Raw genomic sequence first — 21,402 nt, forward strand, 5'->3', positions numbered from 1 at the left:
GTGGAGTGTCCTCTTTTGGGACACTCCACATATGGTAACCCTATCCATTGCCCTTGTGATTGAAGCAGCAGGAATACCTCATTGCTCTCTCCCTCTTGAATTCTCTGTGCACTAACTGTCCCCTCACCGGCGCTGCAGAGACTGAGTGCTTGTGGGGAAAGGAGTTTTCTGGAGCCTCGGAGAAGGATTTTTTTTTACTTCTGGGCAGGGTGTGTGATAGCAGCTGAGATTCTGCTGGCTGTTTTCCAGTCTGCATCACTAGGCATCCTCACAGACACTGCTGTCAATCAGGAAATGAGACATCATTAAAACTTGTACTCAGAATTTATAATCAAAAGTTTCCTTGCCAGTGGACATCAGAGTAGAGCTTATTTAAAAGTTTTGGGTTTTTAATTTGAAAGATCGTCTTTTTTTTTTTTTAGGGGTGAGAGCAGACAATTTCTTTTTACCGAAATCACTAATTTTATAGTGTTATGATGGGGTGTGTACCAACCCCTCATTGGCAACGCAGGGGTTAACAAATTGCTCTGGGCCCAAGAGTCATGCCCCCATGCTCTTGCTGGGCATGCACCCAGTGGAGGGAGCATATAAAAGGAAGCACCTCAGTCTGGACTGGCTGAGGAGGTGAGCATACGTGTGTTACAGGCTCCTGCTGAGCAGCAGCTGGGATTCTGAACCACGGACTCTGAGTACCCTGACTACGCCAGGGGATCCCAGTCGACTGCAGAGTCCAAAGGAGAAGATAAGCTGGTGCCAGCAGAGGAGCTACCAGAGCTGGGACCAAGGGTGGGAAGCAACTCAGAGGACATGTTTGGGTACACAGAGACCTGAACCCTGCAACAGAATAACTGGTTTCAAAGGGCCCTGGGTTGGAACCTGATGGAGTAGGGCAGGTCAGGGTTTCCCTACCCTTCCCGCACTTGCTACCAGGCGATACTGCCTCCAGGAGAGGCGGTCTCATAGACTCTTGCCACTGGGTGATACACGCCAGGACAGGCAGCCCCATGCACTCTCGCCACCAGGAGAGGTGGCCCCGTAGACTCTTGCCACTGCGTGGCGCTGCCGCCAAGAGAGGCGGTCCCATAAACTCTTGCTGTGGAGCAGTACAGCTGCTGAAATAAGAGCAGCTCACTGGACTCTTGCTGCTAGGCAGTTCTGCCACTGAAGTAAGTGGTCCCTCCCTGGGACCCCAGCTGACCCCCTGACAAGTGGATATATCATTGTCTTTGTACAAACTAACTGGCACAAACATATGCAACTTTATATTTGTAAGCAGAGACAAAACTTGAGATGATTATAAAAATACAATCTAAGTGAAAAATAAACTAGAGGTTTTGATATTTATTGTGGTGTGTGCTCCTTCTCTTTTTATTTTTTGAGAGAAATGTAACCTTTTCTCTATAAGATAACAAGAATTTTGTTTTAAATACAACTTCAAGGGAAAGGCAGACATGAGGAAGAATTAGATTTTTATGGACTCTTCCTCTCTCTTTGTGCACCCTGCTTTGGGTTAAAAGGACACCATGGGATGAACCATATTCATAAAACCTAGTTTCCTCATCTGATTGATTAGTATCTGAGATTATTAAAGACGAGAATATTTAAATCTAATTTTACTGGTTTATTTTCTGCAGTTCATTCAGATTGGATAATGAAAATAAACTAGTTAGTTTCATTTTTTGGTTCTCATGCTCTAGTGTGATGGCCGCTATGTTGACCGACACGTTGGTGAGAGAACCGGGGAACTTGAGAGCCAAAAGCATGAGTCTATAGAGCAGGAGTGGGCAAACTTTTTGGGCCGAGGGCCACATCTGGGTGGGGAAATAGTATGCAGGGCCGGGCCAGGGGTTTGGGGTGCGGGAGGCAGTGTGGGGGCGGTGTGCAGGAAGGAGCTCAGGGCAAGGGATTGGGGCAGAGGAGGGGTGTGGACTGTGGGAGGGGGTTCAGGGCAGGGGGTTGGGGTGCAGAGTGCGGCAAGGGGCTGAGGGCAGGGAGTTGGGGTGCTCAGGGGTGCAGGATGCAGCAGGGAGCTCAGGGCAGGGGGTTGGGGTGCAGGAGGGGTGTGGGGTGTACGAGGGCGCTCAGGGCAGGGAGTTGGGGTGCAGGAGGGGTGCAAGGTGCAGGCAGGGGGGCTTAGGGCGGGGAGTTGGAGGGTGGAGTACAGGAGGGGTTCAGGCTCCAGCCCCGCTTACCTCAAGTGGCTCCGGGGTGGCAACGACGCGCACCGGGGCCAGGGCAGGCTCCCTGCATGCCTGCCCTGTCCCCAACCCCGCGCCGCTCCAGGAAGCGCTGTGGCCCCTGGGGGAGGGGGGACAGAGGTCTCTGCATGCACTGCCCTTGCCGCGCCTCCAGGTACCTTCCCTGAAGCTCCCATTGGCCGAGGTTCCCCTTTCCCGGCCAATGGGAGCTGCGGGGGCCGGTGCCTGGAGGCAAGGGCAACGCATGGAGTCCTCTGCGCGCTCCCCACCTCCCACCTGGAGGCCGCAGGGATGTGGTGCCAGTGGCGCCACGGGTTGGATCCAAAGCCCTGAGGGGCCGGATCTGGCCCGCAGGCCATAGTTTGCTCACCCCTGTTATAGAGTGATTCAGGCTCTTTAGCTGGAGGCTGTAATAGATTCACATCCTCGGTGGATTGGGCATAGAGAGGGAGACACAACACACAGTGACCCACACTAGCATTGTGCTGCATTGTTATAGAATCATAGGACTGGAAGGGACTTCGAGAGATCATCTAGTCCAGTCCCCTGCACTCATGGTTGGACTAAGTATTGTCTAGACCGTTCCTGACAGATGTTTGTCTAACATGTTCTTAAAAAACTCCAGTGATGGAGATTCCACAACCTCCCTAGGCAATTTATTCCAGTGCTTAACCGCCCTGACATTAAGTTTTTCCTAATGTCCAACCTAAACCTCCATTGCTGCATATTAAGCCCATTGCTTCTTGTCCTATCCTCAGAGATTAAGAAAAACAAGTCTTCTCACTCCTCCTAGTAACAACCTTTTATGTACTTGAAAACTGTTATCATGTCCCCTCTGTCTTCTCTTTTCCAGACTAAACAAACCCACTTTTTTCAATCTTCCCTCATAGGTCATGTTTTCTAGACCTTTAATCATTTTTGTTGCTCTTCTCTGGACTTCCTCCAGTTTGTCCACATCTTTCCCGAAATGTGGTGCCCAGAACTGGACACAATACTCCAGTTGAGGCCTAATTAGCACGGAATAGAATGGAAGAATTACTTCTCGTGTCTTGCTTACAACACTCTTGCTTATATATCTCAGAATGATGTTCGCTTTTTTTGCAACAGCGTTACACCGTTGACTCATATTTAGCTTATGGTCCACTATGACCCCCAGATCCCTTTCCGCAGTACTCCTTCCTAGGTAGTCATTTCCCATTTTGTATGTGTGCAGCTGATTGTTCCTTCCTCAATGGAGTACTTTACATTTGTCCTTATTGAATTTCATCCTGTTTACTTCAGACCATTTCTCCAGTTTGTCCAGATCATTTTGAATTTTAATCCTATCCTCCAAAGCACTTGCAACCCCTCCCAGCTTGGTATCATCCACAAACTTTATAAGTGTACTCTCTATACCATTATCTAAATCATTGATGAAGATATTGAACAAAAATGGACCTAGAACTGATTGTGAACCACTGATAACTACTCTCTGGGAATGGTTTTCCAACCAGTTTTGCACCCACTTTATAGTAGCTCCATCTAGGTTTCATTTCCCTAGTTTGTTTATGAGAAGGTCATGTGAGACAGCATCAAAAGCTTTACTAAAATCAAGATATACCACATCTACTGCCTTCCCCCTCTTTCCCGCCCCTTCCCCCCTCCCCCCGCAATCCACAAGGCTGGTTACCCTGTCAAAGAAAGCTATCAGGTAGGTTTGACACGATTTGGTTTTGACAAATCCATGCCTACTGTTACTTATCACCTTATTATCTTCTAGGTCAGGGGTAGGCAACCTGTGGCACGCGTGCCGAAGGCGGCACGCGAGCTGATTTTCAGTGGCACTCTCACTGCCTGGGTCCGGGGGGCTCTGCATTTTAATTTAATTTTAAATGAAGCTTCTTAAATATTTTAAAAACCTTATTTACTTTACATACAGCAATAGTTTAGTTATATATTATAAACTTATAGAAAGAGACCTTCTAAAAACATTAAAATGTATTACTGGCACGCAAAACCTTAAATTAGAGTGAATAAATGAAGATTCGGCACACCACTTCTGAAAGGTTGCCGACCCCTGTTCTAGGTTTTCAAATTGATTGCTTAATTATTTGCTCCATTATCTTTCCGGGTACAGAAGCTGACTGGTCTGTAATTCCCTGGGTTATCCTTATTTCCCTTTTTATAGATTGGCACTATATCTGCCCCTTTTCCAGTCATCTGGAATCTCTCCCATCTTCCGTGACTTTTCAAAGATCATTGCTAATGGCTCAGATATCTCCTCAATTAGCTCCTTGAGTATTCTAGGATGCATTTCATCAGGCCCCGGTGACTTGAAGACATATAACTTGTCTAAGTAATTTTTAATGTGTTCTTTTCCTATTTTAGCCTCTGATCCTACCTCATTTTCACTGACATTCTCTATGTTAGACATCCAATCACCACCAACCTTCTTGGTGAAAATTGAAACAAAGAAGTCATTAAGCACCTCTGCCATTGCCATATTTTCTGTTCTTTCCCCCCCATCATTGAGTAACGGGCCTACCCTGTCCTTGGTCTTCCTCTTGCTTCTAATGTATCTGTAGGATGTTGTAATGTAACATGTAATGTATAATGTCTAATGTACTTGTAGAATGTATAATTGATAATATTGCATGACATGTTTTAAATCAAAAGAAAACCCTTTCATAATTGAAATTTTAAAAAAGTATTTCTGATAATGGAACTTCCTTGCATATTTTCTTGCCTGGTGTCTCCTGTACCTTCTGGTTGTTCTTTGACTGCTGGTCCCCATATGTATTCCACTGTAAGTGCACATGTACTTCATGTGCCTGAGATGCAAGCTTTTCCATCATGGTGGGAGAATGAGTCGTGGGGGAGGTGTCCCCTGTTAGGCCGGGGTTCCCCCCGAATGAGCTCAAGGAACATGATCTCCACAGGACTCCTGGACCCACCTAAGCCTGCTTGAACTGCAGGCAATGTGCAAATCATGCAAGCATTTTCACCCCATCATTCAGCCCCTACATATTCAACTGATGTCAGACATGTCAACAGTGTTCTACACCAACAAACAAGTGGGAGCAAGATCTATAGAGGTTGTAAAACTTTGAAACTGGTGTATTTGCCACTGGATCACCCTGTTGGCAGTACATCTGCCAGAGATGTACAACACGTTTAGTCGACAGCCTCAGGAGATCCTTCTCTTAGAACCACAAATGGGAGCTATGTAATTCCATGGCATAGCATGCATTTTGCCATTGCGGATCCCCATCCTGGGACATTTTTTGCATCCCACCAACAGGAAGTACGCAGTCTACTGCTCCGGTGGGGTCAAGGGCAAGACTCCAGAGGAAACGCACTCCTAATTTCCTAGTCAAAGTAACTGTTGTATACCTTCCCATCAATTATTCTTAACATTAGGTTCTAAGGAAATCAGGGAGAATGGTACAGTGATCATTCTTATTGCTATCAAATGGTCCAGGCAGTTGTGTCCCCAACTTTCTTCAGATGTCAATACACACATACATCAGTTTCCAGACCTTTTGACCCAGGACAGAGGCAGAGTCAAGCATACCAATCTGGTTTCCTTCTAACTGACAGCCTGTTTTCTGGTTGGGTGTCAAACCTAAAAAATGCATGCTCTGAAGTAATTCAGCCCATATATAACAATAGTAGAAAAGAGTCCACTAGAAAATGCCACACAGCGAAGTGCAAAAATGGTTTTCAGCATGGTCTTGACAGTCATTAGATAACACTGCTCTACAGCCAAAATGCTTCTGAAAGAAATGTAGTCAAACTTTACTAATTCTGGGTCACTGAGAACGAAAATGATGCTTAAAATTGTTGATTGGCTCTAGTTTTCAAGATATGCTATTGGGTCAGTATATACGACCCTTGACTTGGGAATGGCGGAGGATAAGTGAGTTATAAAGGGAAGGGATCTCAATTTAAACCAGAAATGACTAAAATACATCTTTGACTGGATCTATGAATAAATCTATGACTGGGTTTGGATAGTACTTGCTTTTTAGGCAAAACAATGAATGATGCAATCTGAAGCTGGTATTGCGTCATACATGATATGAATTGCATCATGTTATTCCTAGAAGTCATGGATGATGCAATCCTAACGAAGCTTACATCACTCTGCTGAACAAATTGCCCTATATCAGCTCTAGAAATCATACAGTGTCGTGCTCTCTTATTTGTCAGTGTTTGATTTTGCAAATGGACACATTTCTGTTTAGCCAAAGTGAGCAGAGATGCCTCCTACTTGTGTGAACAGTGCAGATAACTTCTGCTATGTTTGTGGTGAAGTGACTTTTGCATCACAAAAGCGCAGTATAACCACTATGGTTAAGAAAGCCTATCACCTTTATTTTGGCTGCAAAATTGGAGATCGGGACAAGAGGTGGGCCCCACACATATGCTGCAACACTTGTGCAACAAATCTTCGCCAGTGGTTGAACAGGAAAAGGAAATCTATGCCTTTTGCAGTGCCAATGATTTGGAGAGAGCCAACAGATCATACCAGCAATTGTTACTTCTGCATGGTGCCTCCAGTTGGGAAAGGTGTGTCAAAGAAGAAAAAGTGGACTGTGCATTATCCAAACATTCCATCAGCTATACGCCCAGTACCCCACGCAGAAGGACTGCCGGTTCCTGATGCACCAGAATCATTCTCACTTGCGTCAGCCGAGGAAGAGGATGAAACTTCTGGTCCTGAACCATCAATGTCACAGGACCCACATTTTCTCCCATCCTCCTCTTCTGAACCACACCTCATAACACAAGGTGAACTGAATGACCTTGTCAGGGATTTGGAACTACCCAAGAGTAAGGCAGAGCTGTTGGGCTCCAGACTACAGCAGTGGAATCTCCTGGCAGGTGATGTTAGGGTTTCCATGTTCCGTGACCGTCAAAAGGATCTTGTCCCATTCTTCTTCATGGAAGGTGATCTTGTAGCCTGCAACAACATCAATGGTGTGATGGCAGCCCTCAACATCGTTCACGATCCAGATGAGTGGAGACTGTTCATTGATTCATCCAAGACGAGTCTTAAAGCTCTTTTACTGCATAATGGCAATGTTTTGCCATCAATTCCAGTTGGTCATGCAGTCCATATGAAGGAAACCTATGACAACATGAAACAACTTTTGAGGTGCATAAACTATGACTGACCAACAGTGGCAGCTTTGTGGCGATTTGAAGGTTGTTGCTCTCTTGCTTGGTCTGCAGACTGGATATACAAAGTACTGCTGTTTTCTCTGGGAATGGGATAGTCGTGCAAGAGATTCCCACTACATCAAGAAAGATTGGCCACTCCAACAATCATTGGAGCCTGGGAGGAAAAGTGTTCAGCATCCACCACTTGTTGAATCAAGGAAGATTTTGTTACCACCCTTACACATCAAGCTGGGTCTGATGAAGAACTTTGTCAAGGCCATTGACAAAACACAAGCAGCTTTCAAGTACCTCCGTGGAAAATTTCCAAAGTTAAGTGGAGCTAAGATAAAGGAAGGTGTCTTTGTTGGTCCTCAGATTCGTGAACTTCTTTGAGATGATGCATTTGATCATGCACTGCGTGGCAAGGAAAAGACGGCATGGAAAGCCTTCCAGTTAGTGGCAATAAATTTTCTCAGAAACAACAAGGCAGACAACTACAGGTTGTTGGTGGAAAACCTCCTCAAGGCGTACAAAAGCCTTGGTTGCAACATTCACTAAAGATACATTTTTTGCACTCTCATCTAGATTTTTTTCCACCGAACTGCGGAACAGTGAGCGACGAGCACGGCGAGCGATTTCACCAGGACATTGCAACAATGGAGAAACGCTATCAGGGCAAATGGAGCCCATCAATGCTTGCAGACTATTGCTGGACAGTGACAAGAGATGCTCCATTTAATGAATACAAGAGACAAGCCAAGAAGCGCCGAGTAGACACTGAATAGGACTAAACTATGTACAGAATAGTTTTTTGCCTTTTGTTTCATAATACATGTTATTTATATAACCCTTCTGCTGATTTTTAAAGTGTTACATAAACAGGACAGGTGAAATATTATCATGTAAAGCAACCATAAACACATGAAAAGACCTAGGTTTACAATTTATGATTAAAACTCTTTTATCTACACAATATACATAGACATAAAATGTAAGAACTTAAATATCTTAGAAACAGTAGCCAATCAGTTGTTTTAATTGTCATATTTGAATTCAGCACATCAAAATACATAATAAATAGCACATTTTATCTCTGAAGCAGACGACTTCTCAAAAATTGTAGACCAGTGTAATCGCAGAGGACTCCAACATGCCTACCATATTGGAATATCTTCTCTCCTTCGGACCTCGGGTCTCTCACTTAACTGCCAAGAGACCCTGTAGGGAGCTATCAGCACCTGTCATGCTCTAATTGATAACTACTCTATCTTCATCCATTTGATGATAGTACTTTTTTTGGAAGGCCTGATTTCAGAAGGCTAAAATTGCTCTGAGGCTACCTCCTAAATTTACTCCTTAAATCATCGCAGATTTTCATCTGAATCAGGCAGTCCAGCTCCCTACTTTCTTCCCAACAGCGCATGCCACTAATGAAAACCAAACGCTTCACACCCTGGACAGCCATCGAGCTGTGGCATTCTACCTACAAAAAATAAGACCATTTAGGAAGTTGCCTAGACTGTTGTTGTCATTCCCAGAATAAAGGAGAGGGGAAGTAGTTTTCTCCCAAAGACTTTCCAAGAGGATTTCAGGATGCATTCTATTGTGTACAAATTGACAGACATTCCTCCATCACAAGATGAGAGAGCTCACTGCTAGAACCCAGGTGGCCTCTGTAGACTCCCTTCAAGGTGTTCCTATTGCTGAAATCTGTAAAGTGGCTACTTGGGGTTCAGGGCATACCTTTTCAAGACATCATGAGTTAGTGCAGGCTTCTGCAGCTGATGCATTTTTCTGTACAGAAGTACTCCAGTCAGTAGTATCATAGAGGTCATCGTGCCCTCCTCCTCGATAAGCACTGCTTGTCAATCACCCACAGTGGAATACATTTAGGGACCAACACTTGAAGAAGAAAGTTGTACAGTACCGTACTTGGAGTTTTTCAAGATGTGGTCCCTATCTGCATTCTGCTACCTGCTCTCCTCCCCCTCTGCTTCAGATCTTTAGATATGACACATGGTAGAAAAGGAACTTGAGAGGCCATTGGTCCAAACTACCCCTTAGGCCCTTGGTTAGGAGCATGAGGAAGAGAAGGGCTCAAGCACAGACCAATGGACACGACTAGCAAAAATCTTCCAGTCTTGGGCACATGGAGCCACATGCTCACTCACAATGGAATACAGACAGGGACTACACATCTCAAAGAACACTAGTTACTGTATAAGGTAAGTAACTTCTCTTTTTCTAGGACTGCATCATGTGTTGTGGATGATTTATTTTTTACAGTAAGAACATTATGTCAAAGTGCTATGTAGGATGGGTGCCATCTTGATGACTGTAAACTGCATGTCCAGACAGGTTATGGATTTTATATCCATTTCAATTAATAGAAATAAACTACAGCAATCCAACCATCGTTAAATTGGAGACTTCATTGCTAAACACCCCCCCCCCCAATATTTATAAATTACAGCTTGGTGCTTTAATTCAGTCATAATGTTAACATTATTTGGCTATTGAATTTCAAACACTAAGAAAAGAGTATATTTCTGAAAAACAGTTAATTATTACATTTTTGATTGATATTTTCAGTATTAATGCAGTGGTACATCAAAAACACCAGTGATGATAAACATGGTCATAACTATGGATTAAAAATCTATTTCTCTCTCTCTCTCTCTCTCTCTCTCTCAGATGGTGACTCTCAGTCTCTCAAGGAGCATCTCATTGATGAGCTGGACTACATCCTTTTGCCAACTGAAGGCTGGAATAAACTAGTTAGCTGGTACACACTGATGGAAGGTCAGGAGCCAATAGCACGCAAGGTACGCTCTTGTGAAACTAAGATTATCCTAAATGTAGTCCTGCAGACGCTAGTGGCCCTATTGAAATCAATTGGAGTTCTGCATATTGGGAGCTCACAAAGTCTTGTCCATGATGAATACGTCAACTTAGTATTGTTTTAGTTAATACAGTCGCTTTTTTAATATTCAGATTTTAGGAATTGGCTCAATTTTTTAAAAAATGAAAAAATTTAACAAAGCTGAAGAAGGATGGGTGATTTTTTTTATTGAACTGAATCCTGTTATTTTTCTAGAAAACCTTAAACTTTAGAGGCTGTTGAATCTCATTAGTGCAAATAATCTTGTAAGATAGTGCTGAAAAATCTAAATTTTATTAGCTATGATGTAGTTTTCACAATTGTAATATAAAAAATCAGACAAGGTCAGCTTTTTATAATTGTGAATTATGAAGTGTGAATCCAGTGTTAATGGCTGTTCCAGACCTAATAAAGTTGGCACCAGTAGATCACATAATGGTTCCTCATATGTGATAAATAAACTCATAATCTCTTCTATTCAGCAAATTGTTTTTAATGGTGTCCCAGTTTTTAGCACCAAAGCACTGTTCTGCTGCCAAAAGTGAGGCCTTTGGTCCAGCTGAACTTCTGAGCACATTAGTCAGGATATGCACACCCTGCCTCCAGGCCCTGACATATCTGGGGACTGCTTGAGAGCTCATTCCTTAGGCACAGTCTGCCCAGAAAGCCTTGGCACAAACCACTCTTGTATATACTCGTACAGTATTGCTTTTCTCCCCATTTTATATAAAAGATAGCTAAGGTGTGGTCCCTTCTAATTTGGAGATTGCATTTGGATTTTCAGGACAGTGATTTCAGGCATCCTATTCTGGACCAGTTACTGAAGGTATATTAATATATTTATGCTACTGCGACCGTTTCCAAGTTGGCCAATACGAAATATCTTCAATTTATGGTAGTCACTGGTTATAATTGTAGTCTTGTTTCTGATAGTCTTCTATGGTTAAGGCTTTGACTTTTGGCACAGCAGGCCCTCACCATGACTTCAGTGACCTTGAACACCGAATTTACCAGTCTATAATGCTGACAGCTCACCTTTCATGGGCAAGTGCCAGCTGGATCTGTAGAAGAAGGCTCACGCCTTCATGGACTCCTCTCTCTTTCGTGAGAGGCATGGAGCTCAAGAAATTAAAATTGTAGTATGTAATGGAGTCAACATTTATTTATCATTACATGCTGCCTTGCCTATTATTTTGTTTTTATTTTATTTTTAAAGAAACATCCCTGGAACTTTAGTTTGTAAGAGTAAGAATACATCAGGATGGTTATTTTCAAAGACAATTATTTACCCATAATTATTAGTGTCTGAACATATACATTTCAGCAGATGAACAGTTTCTCTCCCTCCTCCCCACTTTGGTAAAGGTTCTGTAATTTTGCATTGTTAATTCTCCCTCCCCCCCCCCCCCTTTTTTTTTTTCCACCAGTGACTATTATGGGGCTGCTTAGAAGGGACTGACCAATAGAGTACCAGGGATAACATAAATGTCGAAGTAGAATAGCACAACTGCACTCTTCCGGAACTGTTAGGTTAGAGTTGCTCAAAGAGAGATTTTGCCAAGATTCTCTCAAATATGTAGACCCATTAGTGGGAACCAGATGAAATGTATCTTCATGCAACAATTACAGATACATTTTCTCTCTTTATCTTCATCGTTCCCCCCCCTACCCCCCTCATTTGTTCATTGATTTCTCTGTCCTGTTTCCTCTTTAATCTTTCTGTAAGGGGTGGGGGTGCTTTTTCTTTGATGGCTGGGGAGCAGCCTCCCCATTTGACTATTTACTTTTTCTTTTTATCCCGTATGCTTTGCAGCCATGTTCTTCACTGCTGTGAAACTTTTTGAAGCGGTGTATTCAAATTTAGATTATTATAGCAATATACGAGGTTCTTGATGTTGCCTACTGTGGCTCTTTTGGATAAAACAGCAGAGCACCGTCAATGCTATGCTCGTTGCCTTAATCTGAGGGTAAGCCGCACCAAAGCAAATCACAGTCTATATCACTGAAGCCCTTGCATAGATATAAAACCCCCAGTGTAGATAAGATTTTAAACTTGTGTTAAGATGCATTGTAGTTAAATGTGACACCAGTTGGTAGTCATTACAGCTCAAGGCTAATTGTTAAACACTGGGTGAATAGTTCATTGATGCATATTTTTCCTGTAGTGCTTGCTCTTAAGCAGGTTTGGTACAGCAGATCCCTCCTAGCGATTATTTGGTGCCTTCTTTTTTACCGTATTTGTCTGATGTATCATATATCAGGCTGATGGCTATTTTCAGAACAGTCTACATGACTAAGTACTGCAGTTACACTTTGAAGGATCAAAAGGAAATATATTTAAGAGGTGACCATGAATATTTTTTCTGGATTTTACTTTGATTAATTTGCATGTTTCCCTAGCTGCTTTACTGTTTGATAGTGTATATTGCAAAGTAAACATGTAAAGAACAAATTTTAAAGTAACTTGCATGGAAGAAGCCAAAAACTAATATATCCACTACCAGAGCATAGATGAATGACTTGGCTGGCAGTTCTTGCTTATGTACAATATTTGTTTAAAAAGTCTGTGTTATGTAATATCCAGAATTGTTAATATATTGTTATAGTAGTTCTTAAAGTTTTATTGGTAGTATAAAAGGGAATTTTTAACTGTATGTCATGGTTTAATATATGGAACTAGTAAAGAATTGTTTTTTAATATTTCAAGGAACTAACTCAGACTAAACAGATTTTAAAACTGAAAAAATTCCAATTTTATTCATGTACATTTTGATTATATGCACGCTTGTATCATAGGTAAATATATAATGTTTAGTATTAACATATGTACATATACAATTCACAGAAAAAGAAATAGTTGTCAGAAAATTCAACTTTTTCAAGTACTGAATGTTTTCTAAAAATGTTATACGAGCATTTTATTTTTGATATTTGGCATTTATAACTGGCTTAATATAATTTGTACCTTTTATGTTCATTGAGTTTTTATTAGTTTCCTAAAGAGGTTTCTAAAAACAAGTACATGTAAGTATGTGTATCTAAATATATTTAGATTCATAGCAGACACTGATCTGTTGTTTTTGGGGTTTTTTCAGGTGGTTGAACAGGGTATGTTTGTAAAGCACTGCAAAGTAGAAGTATATCTAACAGAATTAAAGCTGTGTGAAAATGGAAACATGAACAATGTTGTGACACGAAGATTTAGTAAAGCTGATACGATAGGTATGCACAATTTTCCATATTCTAGAACTGTAAATAGCTGCATTTAATGGTATTTGAGAGTATGGCTTAGATTCTGAGTTTTAGATATGTTTCTTCTACAAATTTCACAAGGATGAAAAAATAGATGAACTATAAGTATAATAGCAGTTCATTTTTTGCAAATTGTAACAAGATCAGGTTTGTTTGAGTCAAAAGTAGAATCTGATCACTCATCAAATGCTGTTTTTAACTATAATACAAATAGCTTTTACTTTTAAAAATGAAATTTGGCATTTTGCTAAATAAGATAAATAAGCAACTAAAGTAACTATGGAAACATTTTTATTTTTTGTCTTTATTGGATGCTACAGTACTGCTGCTTGATAATTTTCAGTGTGTAAAAATTATATAATGATACAGCACATTTATTTGTTTTGGCCCAGGCCTTGATGATGAATAGTGTCATGGTGATGGGAGGGATAGATACACCAGCATGAGAATGTATTGATTATTTTTGAAACATTATTGGCTAAAGGTGACTTCAAAGGGGGAAAATTATGCCCATTTTTCTTCTTTGATATATAAAGGAAGGCTGACTTTTTTTATGGTGACAAGGTGGGTGAGGTGATATCTTTTATTGGACCAACTTTAGAGAAACAAGCTTTTGAGCTCATACAGTGTTCTTCTGCATATCTGGGAAACTATCTCGGAGTGTCACAGCCAAATAAAAGGTGGAACAGATTGTTTATAATGTGTAGCTAACACACATTTCAAGAGACTGTTCAAGGTGAAGTGGCCTTTAATGCTCCTCCAGTCATAGGGAGGAAAGGAAGGGGAGGGAAAGCTGTGAGGGGTTGTTAGAAGGTGACAAATTGTTGTAATGAGCCATAAATCCAGTTTCTCTATTAAGTCCATGATTTTTAGTGTCTAGCAAAGTTATGAATTCAAGTTCCCAGGCCCATCTTTTTAAAGTGTTGTGCCTGTTTTCTTTGAGGATAAGGACTGATAGGTGAGATATAGAGTGAGTGATTTGTGAAAAATGTTCACCCACAGGTCATGTGGTAACTTCTTTATGGTAATATAAAGCCTATATCTGGTCTTGTCTACCTTAATATTGCAGAGGGACACCTACAAACAGCTGTAGGTCACGTTTTTAACATCTGTGAAACCAATTTTTGATCAATTTTATTGCTAGCTTTCATAAAAAAAATACAATTAGACTGCATGAAAGCATGTTAATTGCTTCAGTCTTATTTATGTCTGTATAACACTTTTAAATCATCTTATGTAGTTCTTCAAATGATTCTCCATGTAGATTCCACTCATGGTACATGTGCATCCCTTGTACATGGAATCTGATTCTTTTGGACAGCTGTGTCTACTGGGATCATGCCTGCTCCTCAGACGTCTTCATCCATGTGCACACACAAGGGCTCATGCATCCCTCAGTTCCTTCTTACCACCTGTGGTGCTCTAAACTGTCCACCCACTTCTTTGCTCACTGTGCTAGTATGTTTTACTCTTGCTACTTAGTTAGTTCCCTGCTGTTGACTGTGTGTGTAATATATATACACAAACACACACACTATCTATATCTATCTGTATATACACACACTATATGTATTTCTAGTTAGATTTTAGTCTTTAGGCTAGACAACCCCTGCATAATGGCTCTAGCAATGTGACACAGAAAAAATCCCTGAGGTTCAAAACTGCCCTGGTGGAAAGTATTAGTGATGGGCATGCCTGGTGCTTGTTTTGCCTAGGAGAAAGATACATTTCAAAGCAACGTTCCATATATTGCTTCCCCTCCTAAGAACTGAGAAATCTAGAGCAGTGGCTCTCAACCTTTCCAGACTACTGTGCCCCTTTCAAGAGTCTAATTTGTCTTGTGTACCCCCCAAGTTTCACCTCACTTAAAAACTTACAAAACCAGACATAAAAATACAAAAGTGTCACAGCACACTATTACTGAAAAATTGCTTACTTTCTCATTTTTACAATATAATTATACAATAAATCAATTGGAATATAAATATTGTACTTACATTTCAGTGTATAGTATACAGAGCAATGTAAACAAATCATTGTCTATGAAAATTTACTTTGTACTTACTTTGCTAGTGCTTTTTATGTAGCCTGTTGTAAAACTAGGCAAATAGCTAGATGAGTTGATGTACCCCCTGGAAGACCTATGAGTACCCCCAGAGATACAAGTACCCCTGGTTGAGAACCAATGAACTAGAGAAACCGCCTAAAGTTGTTCCTCCTCAAGCACTTAATGCAAACTTCCTCAGACACCAAAACAAAGGATGTTCCTACACCACCGTCCAGGCTACATCAGTTAAGAGGCCCTAGTCATCCACCTCTGCTGCTGACTCTCTCTGACGTGGACAGAAAGGAGCACTGCTCCAAAGATGACACAGGGCATAGGTTGCTTGTCTTAGTTTCAACCATCCAAGGGCCAAAAGAGAGAGAGAGAGGCCGCTCAGGTGCCCCAGTCCCAACTAGTAAGAAAGCATCAGTGGTACTCACTAAAGCTGTGGACTGGGTTTCTCTCAGTATAGATTCTTACGCATCAACTTTGGTAGCGAGTGTTTTGGTACCTGGAGATTCAGTACCCACCGCTTCCATATTTGTTTCCTTGGACGGTGTTCTTTGGTACACAGGCCATCGGTACCTGCTGTTTCCGAACTCCGTGCATATACAGTACTGAGTGATTTAACTGTGGGTCCAGTGGGACAACTCATGTTGTCTTGAGAGATTGAGCATGGTGATATCTAAGCCCCACCTCTGAGTTATTGGTATGCAGATGAAGGAGATACTTTCAGTACTGATTTCATCCCCTCAGAGGTGGGGCATTCCCAATAAAACAGCGCTCCCTTGGAGGATGTGTACCTCACAGTCCCATCTGGACAAAGTAGTGAGTGACCAACTACTCACCCTTCTTTACCCCCCGAAGCATAATGGGAATCAGGAAGGGTTCTAGAAGGGACAATAGGAAATGACCTGCAGCTTATAAGGAACCATCTACCAACCCTTGCCCTGCTGAATGCCCTAGTATGCAGCTGTATTCACACAAATCTGCCCCATCTGCCATTCCAGAGTTAAATCCCTTTCTCCAAAGAGTCAGTATGGACCATTCCAGCCAGATCAACTAGTGCAGCCTGAGATCATGAAAAGATAGGAGGAGGAAAGCAATGAAGAACAATGTCTGCAAAGGGAAGAACAGCTGGTCTCCACTGCAATCTCCTCATCCTCTCCTGATGAGGGAGTAAATCCCTTTACTTCTGCCTCAGTAGATGATTTTATTGCATTCCAGACATCATCAAACACATGGCAGATACACTGGATATGACACTAGAAGAGGTGCAGGAGAAATCTCGCAAGCTTCTAAATATCCTGCACTCTTCCATTCCTGGCAGGCTTGCCACGCCAATATATCAAAGACTGTGAAAGCCTGCAAAATCAACACCACAATCAATACAGGTACCAGTACTGGCCACATCAAAGCAAGCTAACACAGAAGGCAGTATGTTATTTCCAAAGGATCTGAATACTTTTATTTCCCACCCAGAAATGGGATCACTTGTAGTAATTAATCACTGTCCAGGAAAAGTCAAAACAAGCACCTCCCAAATTCACACACAGAAGGATTTGAAGTTCAGGCTCTTCAGGCACAAGGTATATTCATCTGTCAGCCTCCAGATGCACGTGGCTAATTATGAGGCCGTCCTCTCCAAATATAATTATACTTGAATTGGGATAAGTTGTCTCAGATTTTAAATGAGTTACCACAGGAACATTGAGAGGAACTAAGGACTTGTCTACACTGGCAATTAACAGCGCTGCAACTTTCTTGCTCGGGGTGTGAAAAAACACCCCCCTGAGTGCAGCAAGTTGCAGCCCTGTAAAGCGCCAGTGTAAACAGTGCCTCAGCACTGGGAGCTACGCCCCTCGTTGCGGTGGGTTTTTTTAGAGCGCGACCACACAAGGCACGTTAAAGCGCTGCTGCAGCAGTGCTTTAGCATTGCCAGTGTAGACTAGCCCTTAAAGCCATCATGACTGAGGGGCAGTTGATATCCTGTACTTCCCTGCAGTCTGTGCTTGGATATGTCTGACAGTGTGGCATATACTACGGCCACAGAGGTGGCAATGAGAAAGTCTGTCTCGCTTCGCAAGGAAGTCAAAACCACAACTGAAATCCTTTCCTTTGAGAGCAATGAACTTTTAGTTCTAAAACAGATGAGGGTCTCCGTTCACTAAAGTATGTAGGGTGGCTCTTCATTCATTGGGTCTGTACATTCCAGCCTCAAGAAGGAAACAAGCAAGGTGACAAACTTTCTTTAGGCAGTTTCCCTTCTCTGATGATGACTTCAGCATCTTCCTCACATGCTGCACATCTGGGCCTTCAACTACACAGCATGTGTGACATCAGTGTCAAGAGCTGGCAGAACCTCTTGAGGATTTTTTCTCTTTATTCTTTGCCTCAACCCCTTTGGCAACTGCTTTTTTTATTTTTGAGAAGCCTGGATTGTGATCAATGTGGACCAGTGAGTCCTGGAGATTGTAAACAAGAGGTAATCTATTCAGTTCCTGTCTCTTCCTACTCCTTACGTTTTTCCCTGTTCCTTTTCAGGAAATACTCTTAAAACAAGAAGTGGACTCCCTTCTGTGACTTGGAGCAGTGGAGGAGGACTCCTCAGTGTACAGGGGATTTTATTCCCATTATTTTCTCTTACCAAAGAAGAAAAGGGTTGGCATCCCATTCTGGACCTTTTTCTCAACAAATCAGTCTGTCTCAATTTCAGGATGGTGACTCTGACCTCCATAATTCTTTTGTTAGATCCTCAAGACTGGTTCGCAGATCTCGACCTGCACAATGCCTGCTTTCACATATCCATTCATCTGGCTAACCATACATAGCTCCGATTCCTAATAGGAATATCTCACTACCAGTATGGGGTCCTGTCTTTTAGTCTTGACACAACCCTAAGATTATTCACCAAGTGCTTGGCAGGTGTGGCAGCTCATCGAAGGAGACAAGAAATCCAAGGTTACCCATATCTAAACAATTGGCTGATCCAAGGAAAATCACTGCAAAAGGTGACTGACTCAATTCAAATACCTTTAAAGCACTTCTCCACTCTGGGCCTCAAAGTTATCAGAGAAAAATCAGCACTTATACTTATTCAGAATCAAAACATAGTGTTCATTGGAGCTACATTAGATTCCAGATCAGCAAAAGTTTACCTTCTACAAGAAAGATTCCAAACAATAGTGAACCTCCTCAACCAACGTCAGGCTTACCTAAGGACATAAGTGAGAATATACCTCAGACTCTTGGGACCCATGGCCTTATGCGCCTACATGATGCAGTTTGCCAGACTTCACCTATACTTCATGCAAGGATGGATGAAATCAGTGCATCTATCCAGCAGACTCTGCATAGACATATGATGGTCACAGTCCTGCAAGAACTGCTTTCATTAAACTGGTGGAAATGCACTCTTCAAGTATGCAATATTTGACCCTTCTCTGCACCTCTACCTACCAAGACTCTGGTGACACACCTCCACTCTGGAGTGATGAGCTCATCTAGATCATCTTCAGACTTGGGCCTGTGGTCCCTTCACAAAGCTTATCTACATATAAACATTGCAGAGCTCAGAGCCGTTGTCTAGCATGCAAAGTGTTTCTGCCTCTACTCCAGGGATACACAATCCAGATCCTGATTAACAAACGTGTCTGCAGACGGGGAGGAGCCAAGTCATCTTTGCTATGTCAAGAAGCTATTTGACTTTGGAGTTGGTGTATGCGTTACTAGGCCCCACCACTGGCCCTGCATCTGCCAGGCATTCAGAACTCTCTAGCAGATCCCTCAGCAGACAGTTTTCAGACACCCACGAGTGGCCTGTCAAGAATACAGTGTTAGACTTTTGCAAGTGGGGCTATCCATCGATGGACCTATTTGCCACAGACTAGAACAAGAAATGCCAAGCATTCTGCTCCAGAGGATGTTCCAGTCTGGGCTTTCTGTCATATGTCTTTCTTATCCACCGGACATGTAGACTGATCCCTATGATACTGAGGGTCCCGAGACAAGAGGCAGAGTAGATAATCATGGTAGCCTTTCCTTGGGCAAGGTAGTTTTAATGTTTGAATCTGTTCAACCTCAGCCCAGCCCCTGATCAAGTCACCTCCCCTGTTCAACATAGCATCATAGAACAACCAAGATCCTACACCTAGACCCAGTTTTGTTACATTGACAGCCTGGATGCTGGTTGGATTTTCTATCAGTTCCGTAAAGGTCTATCCATCAACAATATCTGCACATCACTCTACTATCCAGGGCTACACTGTATTTTTCTCACAGTACAGTGTCTAGATTCCTTAAGAGCCTTATACTTATTTTTCTCCTACTTCAGGAGCTCTCTGCCTCCGGAACCCCTTAGTACAGTATTAACAGGGTAGATGGGTCGCCCCCTTTGAGCTCTTAGCAACCTCTTTCCTTTACTACCTATTGATGAAGACTGCCTTTTAGTAACCATTACATCATCTCAAAGGAAAGGGGAGATTCAGGCCCTCGTGGCAGGTCCCCCTTAACTGTATCCTTCTGGAACAATGTATACTCTCCGGCCTCATCTCAAGTTCCTGCCCAAAGTGGTTCAGAGTTCCATATGAACCAAATCATTCACCTCTGTCTTTTTCCCCAGCCTCACTCAACCCCAGAGGAAGCAAAATTTCACACACTTGATGTAATAATGCCATTATCATGCTTTCTTAACAGACACAGTCATTCAGGACCACACCTAGGCTATTTGTGGCCTTTGCTGAAAATGTTAAGCATCAGGAAATATCCTCAGATTATCAAAATGGGATTTTTGCTGTACAAGAACATGCTATGAGTTAGCCAAGTTAGATCCACCTAACCACATTAGAGCTCATACCACTAGTGCTCAGGCAATCTCTGCTGCCTGTTTGAAAAATGCCCCTATTTCAGGATCTGGTAGATCAGTTATATGGAGCTCAGCCCATATGTTTACAAGAACCCTACTTCTTGGTAGAGGCTTCCGGATTGGATGCTTGTTTTGGGAGGGCTGTCCTGCACTACTTGTTAAGTAGGACTCCTAGTACCATCTTCCAATCAAAAGCATAACTACATGTTAATCACCAAGAGTAGAATCCATGTGGATAGGCACTTGAAGAAGAAAGGTTACTTACCTTAAAGTAACTCGGGTTCTTTGAGATGAGTTGTCCATATTGATTCCATGACCACGGCCCTTCCCCACTATTATGAGATCCTACTTCTGAGAATCTGTATTGGCAAAGGAACTGAAGGATGGTTGGGCCAGCTCTATCCCTTTATGCCCTCAGATAGGAGTGGGGGTGCAAGGATATGTAAGGTTCATGTGCATGGGGTGCATACCCATCAAGAGTGGAATGCATGTGAACTGCACACCTTGAACCACACTTACTGTAAAGTGCCGTATATACTCGATCATAAGCCGGTTTGTTTATAAGCCGACCCCCCCACCCCCCAAGATTGATAAGTAAAAATAGAAATTTTTTATAACCCGTTCATAAGCCGACCCTATAATTCAGGGGTCAGCTAACTTTGGCTCCTGGGCCATCAGGATAAGCCGCTGGTGGGCTGAGATGGTTTGTTTACCTCGAGCATCCGCAGGCATGGAGGTAAACCTAAGTAAACAAAGTGTCCCGGTGCACCAGCTGCTAACCCTGATGGGCCGGGACAGCAACTGGTGGGGAAATTTTTGGGGGGGAGAAGCTGGGAGTCAGGGGAGTAATCCCTTTGACCACCCCCCACATGACCCCACCCCTAGTCTGGGACCCCCACACTCTCCCCATCCCATCCCTTCCCACCTTATCTGGGGAGGGTCAGGGGAGGATGTTTCTGGCAGGCTGGGCAGGGCGGCCGCAGCCTGCTCCGGCGGGCCAGGCTGGGCGGGGCGGCCG

The 21,402-nt window shown here is 42.6% G+C and overlaps 1 protein-coding gene across 6 annotated transcripts in view; it reads left to right on the forward strand.

The window, feature by feature from the left end:
- Positions 1–21,402, forward strand: part of USP15 (ubiquitin specific peptidase 15) — a 144,513-nt gene that overhangs the window by 38,370 nt on the left and 84,741 nt on the right. For 5 of the 6 annotated variants that reach the window (XM_024205082.3, XM_024205083.3, XM_024205086.2 and 2 more), the window contains exons 3-4: positions 10,038–10,168; positions 13,320–13,446. In XM_024205082.3, the coding sequence (XP_024060850.1) occupies positions 10,038–10,168; positions 13,320–13,446 (258 nt within the window). Of the gene's footprint in view, positions 1–10,037; positions 10,169–12,524; positions 12,569–13,319; positions 13,447–21,402 lie in introns of those variants that run through there. The other variant, XM_024205084.2, reaches the window with a different exon arrangement.

Source organism: Terrapene carolina, unplaced genomic scaffold, assembly GCF_002925995.2.
Source record: "Terrapene carolina triunguis isolate 2854851 unplaced genomic scaffold, T_m_triunguis-2.0 Scaffold68, whole genome shotgun sequence".
Taxonomy (NCBI): Eukaryota; Metazoa; Chordata; order Testudines; family Emydidae; genus Terrapene; species Terrapene triunguis.